The 20,496-nt window shown below is 32.5% G+C and overlaps 1 protein-coding gene across 1 annotated transcript in view; it reads left to right on the top strand.

Moving 5' to 3' along the window:
- Positions 1–20,496, top strand: part of LOC145312411 (uncharacterized) — a 122,736-nt gene that overhangs the window by 23,451 nt on the left and 78,789 nt on the right. Inside the window, exons 7-9 of the mRNA XM_080151647.1 lie at positions 13,744–13,858; positions 15,787–15,854; positions 16,527–16,690. Of these exons, the coding sequence (XP_080007773.1) occupies positions 13,744–13,858; positions 15,787–15,854; positions 16,527–16,690 (347 nt within the window). The remainder of the gene's footprint in view (positions 1–13,743; positions 13,859–15,786; positions 15,855–16,526; positions 16,691–20,496) is intronic.

The following is a 20,496-nucleotide window of genomic DNA, read 5'->3' as shown; positions in this document are numbered from 1 at the left end:
AAAAAACGTAAAAAATTCCGCCTTTGGCAGTGAATAACGGCAAAACGGTTCGGTTTTTGCGCTTTTTGCATAAATAACAAATGATGTATCTTGAAAAGTTCTACAAAAATGAAGAAATAGTCTATGGCCTTAAAACGACTCCTTCCTCCCAAAAATGGGCAAAAACTATCATTTTTCAAAAACATGCACAGGGTGTCCCAAAAGTGTAAAAATTTGTAAAATAGGAAAATATTATTGTTATTAGTCAAAATCTGTATCGATATGACAGTTTTAAGTAACTTAAAAATAGAAAAATTTTTTTTTTAAAAAACTAAATTTTTTTTTCTTTTTTTGAAAATACAGGGTGTCCAAAAAATAGGAAAATATTGATCTGGTCAGAAAACACTATGGCCAAACATACTAAGACACATATTAGAGTATTTGAAAAAAATAGCCAATTTGGACCAAGTTTTAGCTCTACAGACACAAAAATCCCATTTACAGGGTGTTCCAAAATGAATTTTGACAACCTTATAGTCCCGGGTCCTCCGAACCGTTATATACCACATATGCCCACAGATAAAACACAGGATTTAAGCCAAAAAAAATGATTTTTTTCGGACAGGTATTTTGGGTATTACGCTAGATATCCAAAATACACTTTTTGTTGGACACCCTGTAAAATTAGAGTTTTGGCCAAAATGGCATTATGTGCGCTTTTTACATGAATAAACGATCATTTTGGTGTATAAAATGTATAGGTTGGATGTAAGATTGATGAAAAAATTAATTTTTAAAATTGTGAAAAAATGGGTGTTTTTTTAATTTTTGTTACCTACCTTCATAGATAGCTAGATATCTAGACATCCAGGGACTCTGAAACTTTTTTTTGGCCATCCAGCATCCTTGAATCACCCAACGGACCAAAATATAGAGTATTAACAAAATCGGAGAGGTAGTGCAGAAAAGTGGTACATTTGGCAAATAATGCACCATATGTATTAATATACCAAAGGAGAAAAAAATAGAATTATGAAAGTATTAAAATTTTTGTTTGTTTGTCACACCTTTTATTTTTTTTATCTAAATTTGGTCAATAAGCCAATGATTAATTGACGTGTCTGCATGTTTGTATCAAAATACATCACAAACCACTGGACACTTAAGATTTACTATTGAACCGATTAAGTTCTCCATTTTATAGAAGTTTATTATAGATCTCTGGATGGTTTTAGGCTATTTGATTCTTATATCTAAGTTTGATTTTAGGCCATTTTATTGCTTTCCTTAATTTTTCAAATGCATAGCTCCTTAGTGCTAAGATCGCAGCCGCTTGTTAATAATAATCAACAAGTAAAATTAGAGTTTTGGCCAAAATGGCATTATGTGCGCTTTTTACATGAATAAACGATCATTTTGGTGTATAAAATGTATGGGTTGGATGTAAGAATGATGAAAAAATTAATTTTTAAAATTGTGAAAAAATGGGTGTTTTTTAAATTTTTGTTACCTACCTTCATAAATAGCTAGATATCTAGACATCCAGGGACTCTGAAACTTTTTTTTGGCAATCCAGCATCCTTGAATCACCCAACGGACCAAAATATAGAGTATTAACAAAATCGGAGAGGTAGTGCAGAAAAGTGGTACATTTGGCAAATAATGCACCATATACATTATACATAAAAACTTTTCAAAAGATAAATAAATATCTGTATTTAGTTATAACAGGAATTACATTAACAAGGATGACAACATCCATAAAAGCGAAGCTCTGATACGGTTTGACAGACGAACATTAACTTTTGAAGAGTGCAAGGACAGTATATACAAAATATGAATATATAAGTTTTGACAAAATTATACGTAAATTTGTTGAAAAACTACTTAAATACATAATTCTGTTTAAGGACATACTGACATTTTTAGGACTTGATTATAGATATGCTTCGCTCAAAATATTGTACCTTATTGTAATAGGAATCAGTATTCCGAAAATGAGATCAATCGGATGATTTTATCACATAAAAAATTGTTGTTAAAAAAGTAAAAAATCAACATGTTAAAAATGGACGTACGGACATTCTGGTAACGATTATAGAGTTGCTACGCTTTCTTAATCGTATCTAACTACTACAGAAATCATCGTGCAAAGTTTGAAATCGATAGGACAATTCTAAAATGCCTATATTAACGAAAAAAGCTATCCGTTACAGACGGACGGACTGACCGACCATAATTAGAGAAAAAGCTTCGCTTTTAAAAACATGGATGACAACATCCTTGATATCGAAGCTCATAGAAACAGACATATGGATTATGGATAGACGCAAAGCAATACATAGAGTGACTACAAATTAGAGACAAAATCGTTGCTTGAAGTATGGGATTCTTTTTGAGGGCTTGTTTAGCGTATTTGTGAATCTATATTTAATATATTGTCTTTGTGTGATATATTTATTCTCGTTGTTGACCGTTTTTGAAAGTCATACATTGTATAAAATTACAAATATGTGAATTAATGCAAATGTGTGTTTGTCCAGTGACAACAACTCATGTACTGTTTAATACCAGGGCCGGGAGGGAGGGGACATTGGGCTGTTTACTTAACTAGTCTCCAACGTTTTATATTCTTTGTTAAGTTTATTTTCCAAACGTTTCAACCAATAATCTAATTGTAATCTACAGAATGGGTAATTTTTTGTATTAATCCTTGGGGATTTTAATCAATTTATAGGCCATTGTCTTATCCCTTAAGATCACTGATTTTTCTTCTTTGAATTTACTTTTTAAAATTTTAGGAAATAAACTTTAATAGTTATTTCTCGCATCGTATTATAAACGGCTTTCCGCGGATATAGAATGTACAATTATAAGATTAAAACCAGTTTTTTAGCCCCTAGGTGCCGTAGGCACGGGCTAAAAAAACTGGTTTTAAATCTATGATTGTACATTTTTATATTCGTAGAAAGCTGGATATAATACGATGCTAGACATAGTTTTTTCTTATGGATGAGAACCGGTTCTTATCCACCGGATTCGAATGAATACGAGAAAATGGATTTTCTCACAGTGTATTTAAAATGGTAAGAAAATGTTGGCAGCCGCAGCTGCTATTTCTAAGCCAATAATTCGCCGTTGTGCCGCAATATTTTGGCAATCTAATAAATAAACTATCCAAATCTGTTTATTTATTTAATTGTGCGGCTGCCTAGCCAAAGAATAAAGTAAACTCTTCCGGTATAGGGGAAAGGAGACATTGGGATGTTCGTTACACTAGTTTTGTAATAACGTTTTCTTATTTGTTGGCTTAACAACTTTTGGGATTGGTTGGTTTATACAGTTTAGTTGCCAGCACTAATTGAAATCTACAGAGGGTTTAATTTTTAGTATTATCATTGGGGATATACATTAGAGTGGTTCGATTTTGGACATTTTTTTCTGAGACCAAAGCGGGGATCTGTAAATGATTTGTATGAGTATAATACACCTCTGGATGATTTAAAACTTATCCTAAGTCTTAAAGACATTCTATTGTATAGCTATTTGTAAATGGGTGTCAAAAATTTATTGAATCAGAACTATGGCTTCATTGTGCTCCCGGGAAAGGCATTGAGGAGTAGAATCAGGAACTTTTGACTGTTTCAAAAAATCTTGTTCCTAGCCTGAGAAAACCTCTAAACATCTCTACAAACTGGACAATACTAAATAAACCTTAAAAAATGATGTTTTTTTTAGTTATTTCTAAGGCTAGGAACAAGATAGTTTTAAACTCTCATTTACAAATAGCTGTACAATTGTATGTCTGGTTGTTGGTAAAAGGTTAGTAACTAAAGGGTAATGAAGCAAAATATGACTTTGACTGACTTATAGTAGGAAATTCATTATTGAACTAGGGAAATGAACAAAATATTTAACCCTCTAGCACTAATAGGAACTGAGATAATAAGTGGAAAGGACTTGAATGTCGTCTTTGCATATATTTTCATCAATGAATTACATTTTTAAGTGGTCGCATTCTAAATCTCATTTTAAAAAATTCTTTTTCGGTGAGAAATTTTCTTTTAGTTAGTTTTATCTGTTGCACATCCACTCCTTGTCTAATTCTGATATGAACCCGCTCTAATATACATTAATTTATCGGCTCTTGTCTTATCCCTTTAGATCCCTGCTTCCTGCATGTAAGAAACAAACATTATTTCTAAAGTTTAAAAATAGACTCTTCTTATAACTTTTGTGTAAGAAATATTTAAGACATTTACTATGATTAATGCTTTTTAAGGATTTCAAAAGCTTAAAAAATAAATTCTAAGCATTTGAAATTTTCCTTAAATCCTTTTTCATAATGGCTTCCAAACTGATTAATATCCGCAGGATTAGAACTGGTGCTGAGCTATACTGAAAAATCACGTATTGCATCACATTAAAGAAAGTATAAGAAAATTGTTTTTTTTTATTGAACTTTTCATTGAATTTCATTAAATCCTTATATGATATTCAGATTCGTCCAAGTTTTTATTTTATTTTGAGCGGGGGTAAAATGAGGGGTTTCAAAGGTTTGAGGGAAGTAGTTTAATTATTATTATTATTTGATTCTTTATTTGTCTTTATCATTTACATACAAAAATTACATTTAAAGTTTATCAATATTATTTTAAAAGTCATTCACAATATTCAAAAAAAATGGATAAAAATTATTTATGTACACATATATTAAAGAATATCATATCAAAATTACATTGGTTATAAGAAAAGATTTTTACATACTGTGACATTCCCTTTGTTCAGTCATAATTTACGTCTTCATAAAATAATAATGGATCACATTTAAGATGTGATTAGCAGAATGAATAAGTAAGGGAGGGGCATGGACAGTTTTATTAACACTGTTAGGTACAAGGGTCGCCAGAGGATGACTGGTCCCTTACCTTGTTATTGCCCCTTTAATTTAAGTCAGACATCCTGTGGTATTCCCTGAGCCCAGTCATCAATAAAGCCTCAAAGAAATAGTGTATCACATATAAGATGTGCTTGGCAGACTGAATTAAGATGAGTGGGGCAAGGACAGGTATTCTGATAGTAGACAGCTCTGACCCTGTTAGGTTTAAGAGTCGCCAGAGGATTAATGAAGGATCATTATCGACTGGTCCCTTACCTAGGTATTTACCCTGTATAGCATACTTGAGCTGAATAACAGACAGAGTAGGAATAAAATTTATCCAGGGTCAAATTGAATTGTTGTTAATTTTTCATATCCTAGTTTATACCTTTTGTTTTTAAGCAAAAATTTCCTTTGAAAGGAAATAAATTCAAGTAGATTTGAATTTATTGGAAGCTTTTTTTTCAGTCTTGACTGAAAGATGAAATATAACACAAGTATAATTTCAATATTTAAAACAGTTATCATATTACTTGTGAGCGTTTTTGGAACTCCTACTAACAGCCAGCTTGCGTCAAAATTGAGTTGAATAATATGTAGAAAGTCTGTGAAGTAGTTGGTAGTAATATCAGTTGTGACAGGACAGTCCAGATAAATTTTTAAAATTTTGAGAGAGGTAAAACGAGGGGTTTCAAAGTTTTAGGGGTGTATACAATACAGTGAAACACTCTACTCCCCACTCTTGGACGCCTATGATGATATTTGTAATAAAACTATGCAAATGTATAAAATATTAAAATATCAATCTTCCAGCGCTTTTAGAACCATAAACAAATATGTTGGATATAGGATATACGTGGATATATTGACAGGCAAAAATTCGACGTTAATTTAGGTTGTTAACATAGCTTCATTTATTGATCTGTTCGTTTATCCAGTAATAGGGGGGTGGATGGAGTAATGGGGCTGAATATTTAGCCACCTGCGATCATCACTTTATCAGAGTACAAGAAAATGTGGTGCAACATCCATGTAATAATAAATCCATTATGTTGGATATAGAAACCTTGGGATGTCATATCTCTGTCATTCTTTTTAGTAACAAAGCTACTCTATAATTCGAAATGTCTGTCTGTCAGAAACAGAATTGGGGAAGCGTGATTTTCTTGGTCCCTTTTAAAGATAGAAACCTGAAATTTTCCTTGATTAAATATGTTGACATTCTTCATATTTTCACAAAGTTTCATTAAGATTCGTCAATTAATTGGGGTGCTATATCGATTCCTACATTTTTAAGTTTTCATAAATATCTCAACTCCTATTCAAGATAGACGGCTGAAATTTTCAGGGATTGAATACCTTAATATTCTGCATACTTTTATCAAGCTTTACTGAGATTTGTTTATTGGTTGGGGTGCTAGTTCGATTCCTAGATATTTCAGTTTTCATGATTTTCTTCACTCCTATTCAAGATAGATGGCTGATATATTTAGGGATTAAATAATAAATAAGTTCACAATTTAAATATCCCAACAAAGTTTCATTAAGATTTGCTTATTTGTTGAGGTTCTAGATCGATTCCTAGATTTTCACATTATAAATCTTAAAAGGTTTCGTGACTTTTTAGTTTATTTTTTTTATGAAACTTCATCCATGTAATAATAAATCCATTTTAAAACCTTGGGATGTCATAATTCTGTCATTCTTTTTAGAATATAACTTTTACAAATGCACAACAAACATGGGACACAAACATAATAATATCTGACTGCCCATATATTCAGGGATCTAAAGGGATAAGACAATGGTCGATAAATTGATGTACACATCCCAATGATGATACGCAAAATTACCCCTACTGTAGATTACAATTGGTGGTTGAAGCTTTTAGACACTCAACCAACCATTCAAAATTCAATAACAGTCCACAAATTTCTTAAGCTAACGTATAAGAAAACGTCATTATAAAACATTGGGGACTAGTATATAAACTAGTATAATGTCCCCCCCTCTCTTTCTTACTGCCCATACATAGCTTAAACTGCGAAGCTACTCTATAACTAACTCTTTGTTTGTCTTATGCATGCATTTATTGGTTTACATTTAAATATCAGAGTTGGGTTTCGAGAGAAAAAGTTCGTCTGCGTTTAAATCAAACAATTTAAATCCTAATAACAATGGATTTATAATTATTTGAATCTCACCAAATGTATTCTAATGACAGTGAAGGATTTTATCCGTAAAATATCCTTTCTATTTGGGCTACGCTTCTATGGATTGCTGTCTTACTTGTTAAATCTAGAACCGTGGGAGTGTAAACATTAGAGTAAAACAATAGAGGGAGAAAGGGTTAAATAACTGTATCTCCCCATCACAACCGCCTTATGCAACCTTTCTATTGGGTCATTGAAAATCAACCAATGGTGTCGCTTATATTAACACAGCCAAGTAGCAGAAAATCATTTAGAAGCAGACGAAAATGGTCTTTGAAAATTGAAGGGAGGTAGTTTTCTTTATATACATTAATACTATAGATCTGTTGTGTCTATACTACTACTCTGACGAAAATATTACATACAACCTTTATAAGACCATAACCTCCTACACTTTAGGAGTAGGTTACACTTCCTGAAATTTACAAGAGGGGTGAAGATCTATCCCCGCCCTTTTAAAAATAGACTTAAACATATTAAGAATTAATAGCAAGCTTCACTAAAAACCTTAATTCTCTTGATACATACAAAAAAAAGTTACCAAGAAAAAAAATGTAGTATGGAAAATTATAAATATTTAAAAATCATGCAAAATTTTTATGAAATTATGCTTTAATAAAGAAAGTGTGTATATTGGATTTTTCTATTTTTAACCCACCACATTTTCTTTATGAATTTCACTAATCAAACCATTTTTCTCAGGGATCTACAGGGATAAGACATTGGTGGATAAATTTATATACATCCCACGTGATGATACACAACATTTATTTAGATTAAAATTAGTGGTTGAAACGTTTGGCCACTCAACTTAAAGAAAGAACGAATTGAATTCAATAAAAGTCCCCAGTTGTACTAATACAAAAAGATTATTGTAAAACTAGTGTAATAAACAGCCCAATGTCCCCTCCCTCCCTGAATGAAACCAATTTTCTAGGGGAATTGTGAGCAATGTGTTAGTTAAATAAGTACAAACTTTCCCAGGGATCTAAAGGGATAAGACTATGGACGATAAATCTGTGTGCATCCCCAATGATGTTACACAAAGTTACCCCTCAGTAGATTACAATTTTTTGTTGAAACGTTTGGACAATCAACTTGAGGAGGCAACTAATTAAATTCGGTAAAAGTCCCCAAAGTTGTAAATTTAACGAAAATAAAACATTATAATAAAACTTTGGGGACTAGTGTAATAAATACCCCATTGTCCCCTCCCTTCCAACTTTCCCAGAAGGAAGGTTCAAAATATAATTTCAAAACTTAAAAGCAATCTTTGACAAACTTTTTAATTAAACAAAAAGTCCCATTCTTCATATTATTTAGAATGATTTTTCATACAGAAAAAAAACGTTGTGATAATTTAAAAATAAAAAGAATTATAGTTGTTTTTAGTCACCTTTCCCAGCTCTGGCAAGGTTTATATAAACAAAGGCTAGGAATATGTAAATAATATTTATTTATCGCATCGTATTATAGACAGCTTTCCGCGGATATTAAAATGATAAATAAAAAGATTAAAACCTGTTGCTTTAGCCCCGAAGGGCCAGATACCCGTCTATAATATACTGGTATTAATTTAATGATTTTTAAATTAATATTCGAAGAAAACTGTTTGCAATTCGATACTATACATGCTTTTTCAGTATGGCTTAGAACCATTTCCTATCCACTGGATATTAATCGGTTTGGAATGAGTACAAAAAAGCAAATTATATTTTTAATAAATCAAAAAAAAAATGTACATACAAAATTTAATTTGAAAGCAAAACTTTTGGTTTAATCCCCTTTCTCATTTTATATTATATTTTTTGTAATTTGCCTCTCCCTGTATCCCTGGTGTGGCTAGAAGAATATTTGATATTGACGTCAGTAACAATAATACTAAGTCCAGTTTTTAAATATTATAATATAATATTTTTAGATATATATTTTTATCCTTATATTATAACAAAGTAACAGGATGTTTTTGTGTCAGTCTATGTGTAATGAGTATGTAGCAAAGGTTCTAGATAACTGCTGAAACGATATGGTTCTATTTTACAAATAAAGACAAAATTGTGTCAAAAATGATCCATGTGACGTCATAAAAATAAAGGAGATGAGAGGTGAAGTGGGAAAGATAATCCCTTTTTTATGACGTCACATGGATCATTTTGACACAATTTGGTCTTTGTCTATTTTACAGTGAAGCTTCTTATTTGTCTATTTGGGGAGGGGGGGAAGGGTTAGTACCTCCATCCTGGAGAGATAACCCTCCAAATTTATTTTAAAAATAAATAGTTGTTAGAGGTTTTTTTCAATGAATAAAAGAAAGAGATTTGTATAAAATTAAATATTAATTCAATGCTTAAATGCAGTGTTTTACTAGTTATTTGCTTTTGTACTTTTCTATTTGCATACATTTTCGGAATTATGGGTATCTCTGTCAAAAAAATGTTAATAATTTTTGGCAATTGATGTATATAAGTGGATATATTGACAGTCAAATTTTTTGTCAAATTAGGTTGCTAGAATATTCAGTTCGCTTATCCAGTAGGAGGGTAGGGGATGGGTTAAACAGGGTGGATGGGTGGATCGTTATATTAGCCAGCTGCGAACACCACTTTATCAGAGTACATGCAAATCTGGTGCAACATCCAAGTAATAATATATCGATTACCTAATTGTTTAAAAACTGATAATTCTAGTAATATTTGCAGACCAGCGCTACTGTGTACCACTTTGTACCACTATGTACCACTGTGTACCACTGTGTACCACTGTGTACTATTGTGTACCACTGTGTACCACTGTGTACCACTGTTTACCACTGTGTTGACCTAATTGTTTAAAAACTGATAATTCCAGTAATAGTTGCAGACCAGCGTTACTGTGTACCACTGTGTACCTACTGTGTACCTACTGTGTATATACTGTGTACCTACTGTGTACCTACTGTGTACTTACTGTGAACCTACTGTGAACCTATTGTGTACCTACTGTGAACCTATTGTGTACCTACTGTGTACCTACTATTAACCTGTTGTGTACCTACTGTGTACCACTGTGTACTATTGTTGACCTAATTGTTTAAAAAATAATAATTCCAGTAATATTTAGAGACCAGCTCCACTGTGTACCACTGTGTACCACCGTGTACTACTGTGTACCATTGTGTGCCACCGTGTACCACTGTGTACCACTGTGTACCACTGTGTACCACTGTGTACCACTGTGTACCACTGTGTACCTACTGTGTACTATTGTTGACCTAATTGTTTAAAAACTAATAATCCCAGTAAAATTCCAGTAATATTTAGAGACCAGCGCTACTGTGTACCACAGTATACCACTGTGTACCACTGTGTTGACCTAATTGTTTAAAAACTGATAATTCCAGTAATATTTAGAGACCAGCGCTACTGTGTACCAATGTGTACCACAGTGTACCACTGTGTACCACTGGTTACCACTATGTACCACTGTGTACAACAGTATACCACTGTGTACCACTGTATTGACCTAATTGTTTAAAAACTGATAATTCCAGTAATATTTGCAGACCAGCGCTACTGTGTACCACACAACTCAGCTCAACTGCAATCGCAGGGATATTAAGGGATAAGACAATGGAGGATATATTTATTTACATCCAAAAAATGATAAAAAACCTTCTGTTGATTGAAATTATTAACATGAAAACATGTAAGGAACCAACTAATCAAAATTCAATAAAAGTACCCAAAGGTTTTGAGCCAACGAATATGGTAAAACTTTGGATACTGGTGTAGTTTACAGTCCAATGTCCACTCCCTCCCTTAAACTACTACGTAATTCACAAATAAAGTTATATACAATTATTATTTTTTAAAATTTCTTCATTCCGTCTGTTTCTGAATGGTCTTTTTAACAGTTTAAAGTTTTTAAAACATATTGTTTTAATTAGACTTTACTTTTACTAAAGATATTAAATGTTCATCGATGTTAAAGCTAGAAAACCACGCAAGAAAGATAAATCATTTTAGTATGTTAGCCTTTTTGTATTAGGAATGTGCCTTTCCAGCATGGCTTTCTCTCTTTCTCCTACATATTTAAATTCAAAGTCTTCAATTTTATAGAAAACATGGCCAATTCTAACCATTTAGAACCGGTTCTCATTTACAGTTAAGATTCATGTATTGCATCGTATTACAGATTACTTTCAATGAATATTAAAATTAAAATAATACCAGTTTTGTTAACCATGGCCTTCAGCCTTTCAGGGCTAACAAAACTAGTTTTAATCTTATATTTTTTTTATTTTAATATCTGCGGAAAGCTGTCTGTAATACCAATGCCTTAATCCCTGAAATATCATTCATCCAATATTATTCTTGAAGTAGTTTTGCAGATTTCAAGTTCTTAGTATTTATGAAGTGTGCAATATAGAGGAGAGGAAGGGGGGGGGGTGAGGGACTGGAGAAATAAAAGCAGGGAGGGAGGGAACAATGAAATGTAAATTATAGTGGTACCCAAAGTTTTAGAAACACTTTTTCTCTCTCTCACATGTTAATTGATTGTACAAACAAGCAGTGTCCAAACTTTTCCACCAATAAAACTCCTTTTTTTTTGTTTGCAATATAGAAGGGGAGGAGGGGGTGAGGGAATAATTATGAAATAAATGCAGGGAGGGAGGGAACAATGGACTTATATTGGTACCCAAAGTTTTATAAACACTTTCTATCTTTCAAATTTTGATTGTTGGTACAAAGAGGCAGTGTTCAAATTTTTTCACCAGTAATTTATCCTATTTAATTGTTTTTTTTTTTAAATTTAATAATTGGGGATGCACGCACATACATCATTAAAATTGTTCATAGTCTTATCCCTTAAAGTCCCTGAATAATAGAGACATTATTTTTAAGTGTGAGGCTTTTCCATAAATTACTTTCTAGTCAGTTAGTTTGTACTGTATATTAAGAGATATAAGTTTTCCGGAATTTTAATGTAGGGAGTAGATTTGAAATCTGCATCAAATTTTAAGGATTTTTTATAAAATTCGTTTTTTGTATAATTCTTTATCTAAAAGCGGAAATACATTTTAAGTTAATTAATTTTGACCAATAGGATAGTTGGATTTTAAACTACCTGCGCTCTAATTGGTTGAATGATGTACGACATCCAATCAGAGCGCAGATTTTTTAAATCCACCAATCACGGATGCCAAAATTAATTAACTTAATTTGTATTTCCGCTTTTAGATAAAGAATTATACAAAAAATGAATTTTATAAAAAATCCTTAAAATTTGATGCAGATTTCAAATCTACTCCCTACATTAAAATTCCGAAAAACTTATATCTCTTACTGTATATATTGCAGTGGCTTTAGCGTTATATAAAGGAAGGAAAGGGGAAAAATGGCCTAAAACCATCCCCATACTTTTATCTATAATCAAAATTGACTAAAACCAGTTCACATGACTAATACCTAAAATGGAGAATTCAATCGGTTCAGTGGTTTAGGTGATCCTAACGGAACAACAGATAAACGTTAACTTAAAATAGCCTTAAAATGAAGCATACCTAAAATGGAGAATTCAATAAGTTCAGTGGATTGCGAGATCTTAAAGGAACGACAGAAAAACCTTACTACATTTTATAATGGGCAGGCAGGGAATGAACATTTGGCTGTTTATTCTACTAGTCCCCAAAGTTGGATGTCGAGACGTTTCAACAACTAATTGTAATCTAAAGAAGGGGTAATTTTTTTTGTATCTTCATTAGGGATGTACATTAATTTATCGTCTATTGTCTTATCCCTTTAGATCCCTGATAATAGGATTCTTTTCATGGTGAATGTTTTTAGGAATTCCATATCAAGTGAGACTAAGAGTACAGGATGGGTGAAGAGTCAGCTGCAGAACATCTTTGCTTCCTCAGATAACAAATTTATATAATGATATTTAGGAATTCCATGACCATATCAAGTAAGACAAAGAGTACAGGCTGGGTGAAGAGTCAGCTGCAGAATATCTTTGCTTCCTCCAAATTTATATAATGATATTTAGGAATTCCATATCAAGTGAGACTAAGAGTACAGGCTGGGTGAAGAGTCAGCTGCAGAACATCTTTGCTTCCTCCGAATTTATATAGTTATATTTAGGAATTCCATATCAAGTGAGACAAAGAGTACGGGATGGGTGAAGAGTCAGCTGCAGAATATCTTTGCTCCCTCCGATAACAAATTTATATATTTTTATTTAGGAATTCCATATCAAGTGAGGCAAAGAGTACAGGATGGGTGAAGAGTCAGCTGCAGAACATCTTTGCTCCCTCCAAATTTATATAATGATATTTAGGAATTCCATATCAAGTGAGACAAAGAGTACAGGCTGGGTGAAGAGTCAGCTGCAGAACATCTTTGCTCCCTCCAAATTTATATAATGATATTTAGGAATTCCATATCAAGTGAGACAAAGAGTACAGGCTGGGTGAAGAGTCAGCTGCAGAACATCTTTGCTTCCTCCAAATTTATATAATGATATTTAGGAATTCCATATCAAGTGAGACTAAGAGTACAGGCTGGGTGAAGAGTCAGCTGCAGAACATCTTTGCTCCCTCCGACAACAAATTTATATAATTATATTTAGGAATTCCATATCAAGTGAGACTAAGAGTGCCTAAAACCAGTTCACATGAAGCATAATTTTTAGGAATTCCATATCAAGTGAGACAAAGAGTACAGGCTGGGTGAAGAGTCAGCTGCAGAATATCTTTGCTCCCTCCGACAACAAATTGGCCATGAAATTGTTTGGCTCGAAAAAAGCGGTAGGTTTTTTCTTTTCTTTTTACTATTAAAGAATAGATAAGTAAAATACTGTAATGTGACAGACCAGTTTAATAGTTATTTATTGAATCGTATTATAGACAGCTTTCCGCGGATATTAAAATGAAAAATTAAAACATTTAAAACTATTTTTTTGTCCCGATGTTCCGAAGGCCCAGTTTCGCAAAACTGGTATTAACATTATGACTTTATCTTATTACTAGCGGCTACGCCCCTAGAGGCCTCTAGGGGCACTTGAGGAGGGGGAAGTCGAATTTGATAACCCAATTTCTTATTTTAGATTTTTAAAAAAAGTTTTAAAAAATTTTTTAGAGGGTGGAAATTTTTTTTTTTTTGGGGGGGCGATATTTTTTATTTTGGGAGGGGTTGGGGGTGTCCCACCCCCAAGAAAATAGTTATAAACCTTCCCGGGACCTATGAAAAGCTACCCTGTTAAGGAGAACCCGATCGTTTCAGCGGTTAGCGAGATCCTTTGGTACAAACAAACACACAGACACACAAACACCCTGTTACTTTAGTATAAAGATTTGTTGATAACGATACGATACATAATTTTTCAAACTTGAAACTGGTTCTGATCCAGCGGATATTGATCGGTTTCGAAGTTATAATGGAAGGTCTGATGTCAGTTTACTTTTTTTAATGCAGTAGCACGACCTTTTTTCCTGAAAGCATTTCCATAGATGGCAATAAATAATATGTGTTAATGTAATACCTATAATAATTTCTACAAATCAAAAGCCTTTCATAGTAGCTGTCAGTAGAGTGGACAAGAATTGGCCAAGTTAAAAAAGAGGGGGGAGGGGGTGTCATTCTCAATTTGTTGTTTAGGGTGCAAGTTGAACCCCCCCCCCCTAAAAGCATCCCCGTCTGAAATTTCTGTGCTTTCAAAGTGCATGTTGAGCCCTTAAAACACCCCTCCGCCCTTGTTTTAAAAATAAATGGAAAATACTCCGGCGGGGTCTGTAACTAGTGTGCCCTAATTGTGCAGGGCTACTTAATATAACCTAACTTAACCTCTCCTATAGTAATAAACAAACAAAGAAAAAAACTGGTATTTAATTCATTTTTAATTGGGGTTATCAGTGATCAATAAGGAGCTTTGTGTGAAAGCGCCAAAACTAATAACATTTTATGTTTTTAACATTTAAATATTGCTTAACCCCTGATGAAGAATGATTAAATGGAAATAGAAAAGAAAGTATTTTCTCGTATTCATTCGAATCCGGTGGATAGGAACCGGTTCTCATCCATACGAAAAAACTATGTCTAGCATCGTATTATATCCAGCTTTCTACGAATATAGAAATGTACAATCATAAGATTAAAACCAGTTTTTTAGCCGGCGCCTTCGGCACCACGGGGCTAAAAAAACTAGTTTTAATCTCATAATTGTACTTTCTATATCCGCGGAAAGCCGTTTATAATACGATACGAGAAATACCTATTATACATATATCAATTCACCGCAAATTTTATAAAAATCAGATTTTAAGAAGTTTCATATGCGTCAAGGGAAGATTTATTACTATTTTGGGGAAGTGTATAGGTTGATAAAATCTTATTTATCTTTTTCATTCTTATCATATCAAAGTCTCTTTATTAATCTGTGTGTCTGTCTGTATAAAAGGATCTCGCTAACCGCTGGACCAACATGAATCTTCTTCACAATGTAGCTTATCATAGGTCTTGAGAAGTTTATAATTATTTTTGGGAAGGGTGCCATCATCCATGCCTTAAAGAAATCGCCTGTAGAAAAAAGTACTCTCACATTTTGTTTTTACTTTTTCTTTAAAATCTAAGTTTGAAAATGTCATCTCTCCACAACTCCCTCCCCTCTAAGTGCCTCTAGGGGCGTAACCGTTAGTACATATCATTGGACGTAATCATCATTAATAAAGTGACTTAGGTAATGAAAGAACGCGTTCGTCAGCGGGCTTCCAAGCACTGGATTATTCATCCATGTTCCAGTTTCAGGTAATGCATATTTAGATATATCTCCTTCCAAGCACTGGATTATACATCCATGCTCCAGTTTCATGTAATGGGATGCGATACTCTAACTCCCAAGGAAATTAGGTTAAGTAAAATCCAACAGACAGCCAATCCTGTGATTGCACGACCTTTTCTGAAAGTCCTTATCGACCATATGATAATGAGCTGCGCCTAATTTGGGCCAAGGCATTCCCCCTACTCTCACTATTAGTGTCACCGACATAGCAGCAGCAGATACCATTTGTAACATCCTTAGTATGACGCGATGTGGACCAGTTTTGAAATATTTGAAAATATGAGAAAGGTCGTTTTTTTCTCCAGGTTTTATTGGGAACGAACGAACGAAAGGACGGTTGAACTACTCCTCCGGTTTTAAAAATATGAGAATAGTTGTTTTCCAGGAAGGCTTAGAAACTGATTAATAAACAGTGGATTAAAACCGGTCCCCAGCCATACTGAAAAATCATGTATAACATAAAATTACAGACAAATTTCCACGAATATTTAGATAAAAATCATAAAAAATCGATACCAATTTTGTTAGGACGAGACTTCGGTCCCTCGATGCTAACAAAACTGGTTTTATTCTTATAATTTTTTATTTACATATTCACGAAAGTTTTCTATAATACGCTGCAAAAATAACTATTCCAGGTTTTATTGGGATCTGAGTATGCTGCTGTTGCTGGTGGCGAACCTCGTGATCCTGCCCGTGGCCATCTCGTTCTTCAACGACGACCTCTCCTACAGCCGGATCATATTCAACTGTTTGTCCGACACCATCTTTCTCATTGATATTGTCGTCAACTTTAGGACAGGTGAGATGGTTCTATAGATTATGATAAGTGGTTAAAATGTTTGGACACTCATTTTGATGAGCCAACCTAAAAAAAATTCATTAAAACTCCCTAAAGTTGTTAAACCAACGAATAAGAACACGTTTTTTTTTATAAAAAATTGAGGACCAGTTTAACAAACAGCCCTATGTCCCCTCCCTACCTGAAGATAATATTCAATTGTTTGTCCAACACCATCTTTCTCATTGATATTGTCGTCAACTTTAGGACAGGTATGAAAATTTTATTGAAAATTAGTTTCGCGATATATCATTACTTGGATGTTCCACTAGATTTTCATTTACTTTAATAAAGTGATACTCACAGCTGACAAAAATAACAATATTACCCCATCCACCCCTTTAACTTAAACTTTTCCTTCCTACTGGATGCACGGACTAACCAATTTTTCTCATTAATATTGTCGTCAACGTTAGGACAGGTATGATTACGCCAAATTGTAAATTAATTTCGCGGGAATTTTAAAATTGAAGGGAAGGGGGGCGTTTAGTTTATTACTTTCTACGGTTCACGGTAAAAGTGACCCTAGACCTTTCGTTTAGAATAATGATTCCTAGAACAACAATTAACAATACTATAAGATAGTTTCTAAAGATTCAAGTATGTCCTTTTACTGAATCCTGTATTTTGCAATTTTGAAACAAATTCATGTCACACTTAATTTAGACTTATACATTATTAATGTTTTGCTTATTAATTTCTGACACTCTACAAGAGTTGATATTCGTATGTCTTACCATTTCAGAGCTTCGCTTTAATGGATGTTGCCATACTTGTTAAAGATAAAAATACTCTATAACTTTAAATCTTTCAGAAAATATATAAATAAAAAAAGAAATTGTTCTTTGAAACAATCCTTTATATGCTCAGTGAATTGAGATGGAACAAGGATGACAATATCAATATAAGCGAAACTCAACAATTCTAACAATTAAATAAACGAAAAAAAGCTTTGATATTGAAAAAAAATACTAGGTATTTAATGCTTGATTGCTTTATATGGACGTGCTTTGGCTTTCATTACAAATAATATCAAACACTTTACTTGAGTTAAACTGCTCCTAATTGTGTAAAAATGTTCCTTGCACTATTATAGAAAACATTACTTGTCTAAATGGTTATAATTATACGTGGATATTTTGATATATTCTCGGATATTCTGATCAAATTCCCAAATATCCACTTATTTTATATCCATTTTAGTAATATGGTTGCTACAAGTATAACATTATGTCGAATCACCATAAGAATGATCTTTTTAAAACCCTAATAATTTTTTAAAAGTATCAATAATAATTTTTGTTAAATGAAAAAGAATATACCTTGTTGTTCCAGTAATTTTCATGTCAAAAATAAAGCTTAAATCAATCCGTTACGAACGTGAGTAATTAGGAAAAGCTGTGCTGTTAAAAATCCTTTGTATATTATATATGTATATTTGTAATATAAATCTAGTTGTTTCATTTCTCTCTAGTACCTTTCATCTTTCACTTATGACATATAATATAGTCGGGGATCTAAAGGGATAAGTCAATTGCTGATAAATTGGTGTACACCCATTAGAGTAAAACTAGAGGGAAAAATGATTAGATAATCTCCTCATTGCAACCACCTTGTGCAACCTTTCTACTGGGTCATTAATAATCAACCAATGGTGTCGCTTATATTAACACAGCCAAGTAGCAGAAAATAATTTAGAAGCAGACGAAAGCGGTCTTTGAAAAAGGAAGGAAGGTAGTTCTCTATCTATACATTTATACTATAGATCTGTTGTACATCCCCAATGATGAAACACAAATTTACCCCATCTTTAGATTACACTTAGTACTTCAATTAAAATTCAATAACAGTTTCCAAAGTTCTTAAGCCAAGTAAACATTATTTAAAAACTTTGGGGACTAGTGTAATAAACATCCAATGTCCCCTCCCTCTCTGAAATACAATTCTCATAAAAATATGAATCCAATCTTCCTTTCATCATTTCAACTAACTCACATTAATGGATATATAACATATGGATATATAGACAGGGGAAAATTTATCGTCGATTTAGGTTGCTAATATGAACACCATTTATTGGACAGTTCGTTTATCCAGTGGGAGGGAACTCGATGGGGTAAAGGGGGTGGATGGGTGGTAATGTTATTTTAGCTAATATCACTTTATCAGAGTAAATGAAAATCTGGTGCAACATTCAAGTAAAAATATTCTCATATTATATTGTCAAAAAATAAAATTATTTCAATTGTACATGTTTAATTATTTACAACTAGTAGTTTCTCCCATAGCCTCAAGGGGCTTTACTTGACTAGAAAGCAAAGAAAGAAACCCGTTTACATTTATAATGCTAAAGCTATGATTACATAAACAGATCTATAGTATAGATGTATATATAGACAACTACCTCCCTTCCATTTCAAAGACCTCTTTCGTCTGCTTCTAAATCATTTTCTGCTACTTGGCTGTGTTAATTTAAACGACACCATTGGGTTATTTTCAATGACCCAATAGAAAGGTTGCACAAGGCGGAGATAAAGTTATTTAACCCTTTCTCCCTATAGTGATTTACTCTAATATTACATACACGAATACTTAAAGAATAGCTTCGCTTTGATTATGAATGATGAACTTACTTACTTTAGCGCTACAAATTAAGTTGAATAAAGGGGTAAAGAGGGAGAGTATCATTATTTTAGCCAGCTGCGAGTATCACTATATCAGAGTATATGAAAATCTGATGCAATATCCAAGTAAAAATATTCTCACATTATATTGTCAAAAATAATATTATTTCAACTGTACAGGTTTATTTACAACTGTTTGTTTGTTTCTTCCATATTATATCAAAAATGTTGTATATTAATTTCATAGAATTTGACTTTTTATATTAAGTCACTAGCGGCTGCGCCCGTAGTATCTAAGGGCTCTGTATTTCAATTGGTAAAAAAGGGGGTAAAAAATAGCATAAATCAATCCCAATCCTTAAATCTAAAAGTAAAATAGCCTAAATTCGCCCTAGAACCTATGTGAAGCTTCCACAAAAAGGAGAACCTTATTAAAACGTACAACCTAAATTATTGAAATGCTGCGCTACTAAAAAATACATTAATCGTAACAAAAATTTAAATTTGGTAATAGAAAGATTTCTTTTTTGTTGGTCGGTGTAACAATATTCATAGCGAGGCAATCTTCTAAAATGTTTTTGATAAATTGTTTTAAAACCAAAGTTAAAGTTTAAATCATTAATTTTAACCAGCAAAGTTTCTTCTATATAGTTGCTCAATTTTATTTGTATAACTTTATTTAATTTTTACTTTCCTTACTTTGATATTTTTTCTCGTTACTTTAAAGGCGTATTAAAATTATTTTTCTAGCCAGAATTATCATAAAATAATAGTTATTTATTACATAGTATTATATACAACTTTCCACGAATATTAATCTTATGGTTTTTATTTTAATAGTCGTGGATTTTTTTTTGAAAATACGACGTTATACATGATTTTTAAATATGGCTGAGAACCGGTTCTAATCCTTCGGATATTAATCGGTTTTAAAGCAATACTGGAAAATATTTTAATTTTATTATGGTCAGAATTGGCCTTGTTTTCTACAAAATTTAAAACTTTAGATTCAAATATAAATAAGAAAGAAAGAAAAACTTTTGTTTAAAATTTAAATAGCAAAAATATGTCAGATAAGAATATTTTCATGACATGTTCTTTAAACATTTGAGCTATTGGGTTTACAAATTGCTATCAATATTT

Source organism: Acartia tonsa, chromosome 2 (assembly GCF_053477335.1).
Source record: "Acartia tonsa isolate MP-2025a chromosome 2, ASM5347733v1, whole genome shotgun sequence".
Taxonomy (NCBI): Eukaryota; Metazoa; Arthropoda; class Copepoda; order Calanoida; family Acartiidae; genus Acartia; species Acartia tonsa.
Note: the sequence above shows the minus strand (reverse complement) of the source record. Positions and strands in the feature narration are given on the sequence as shown.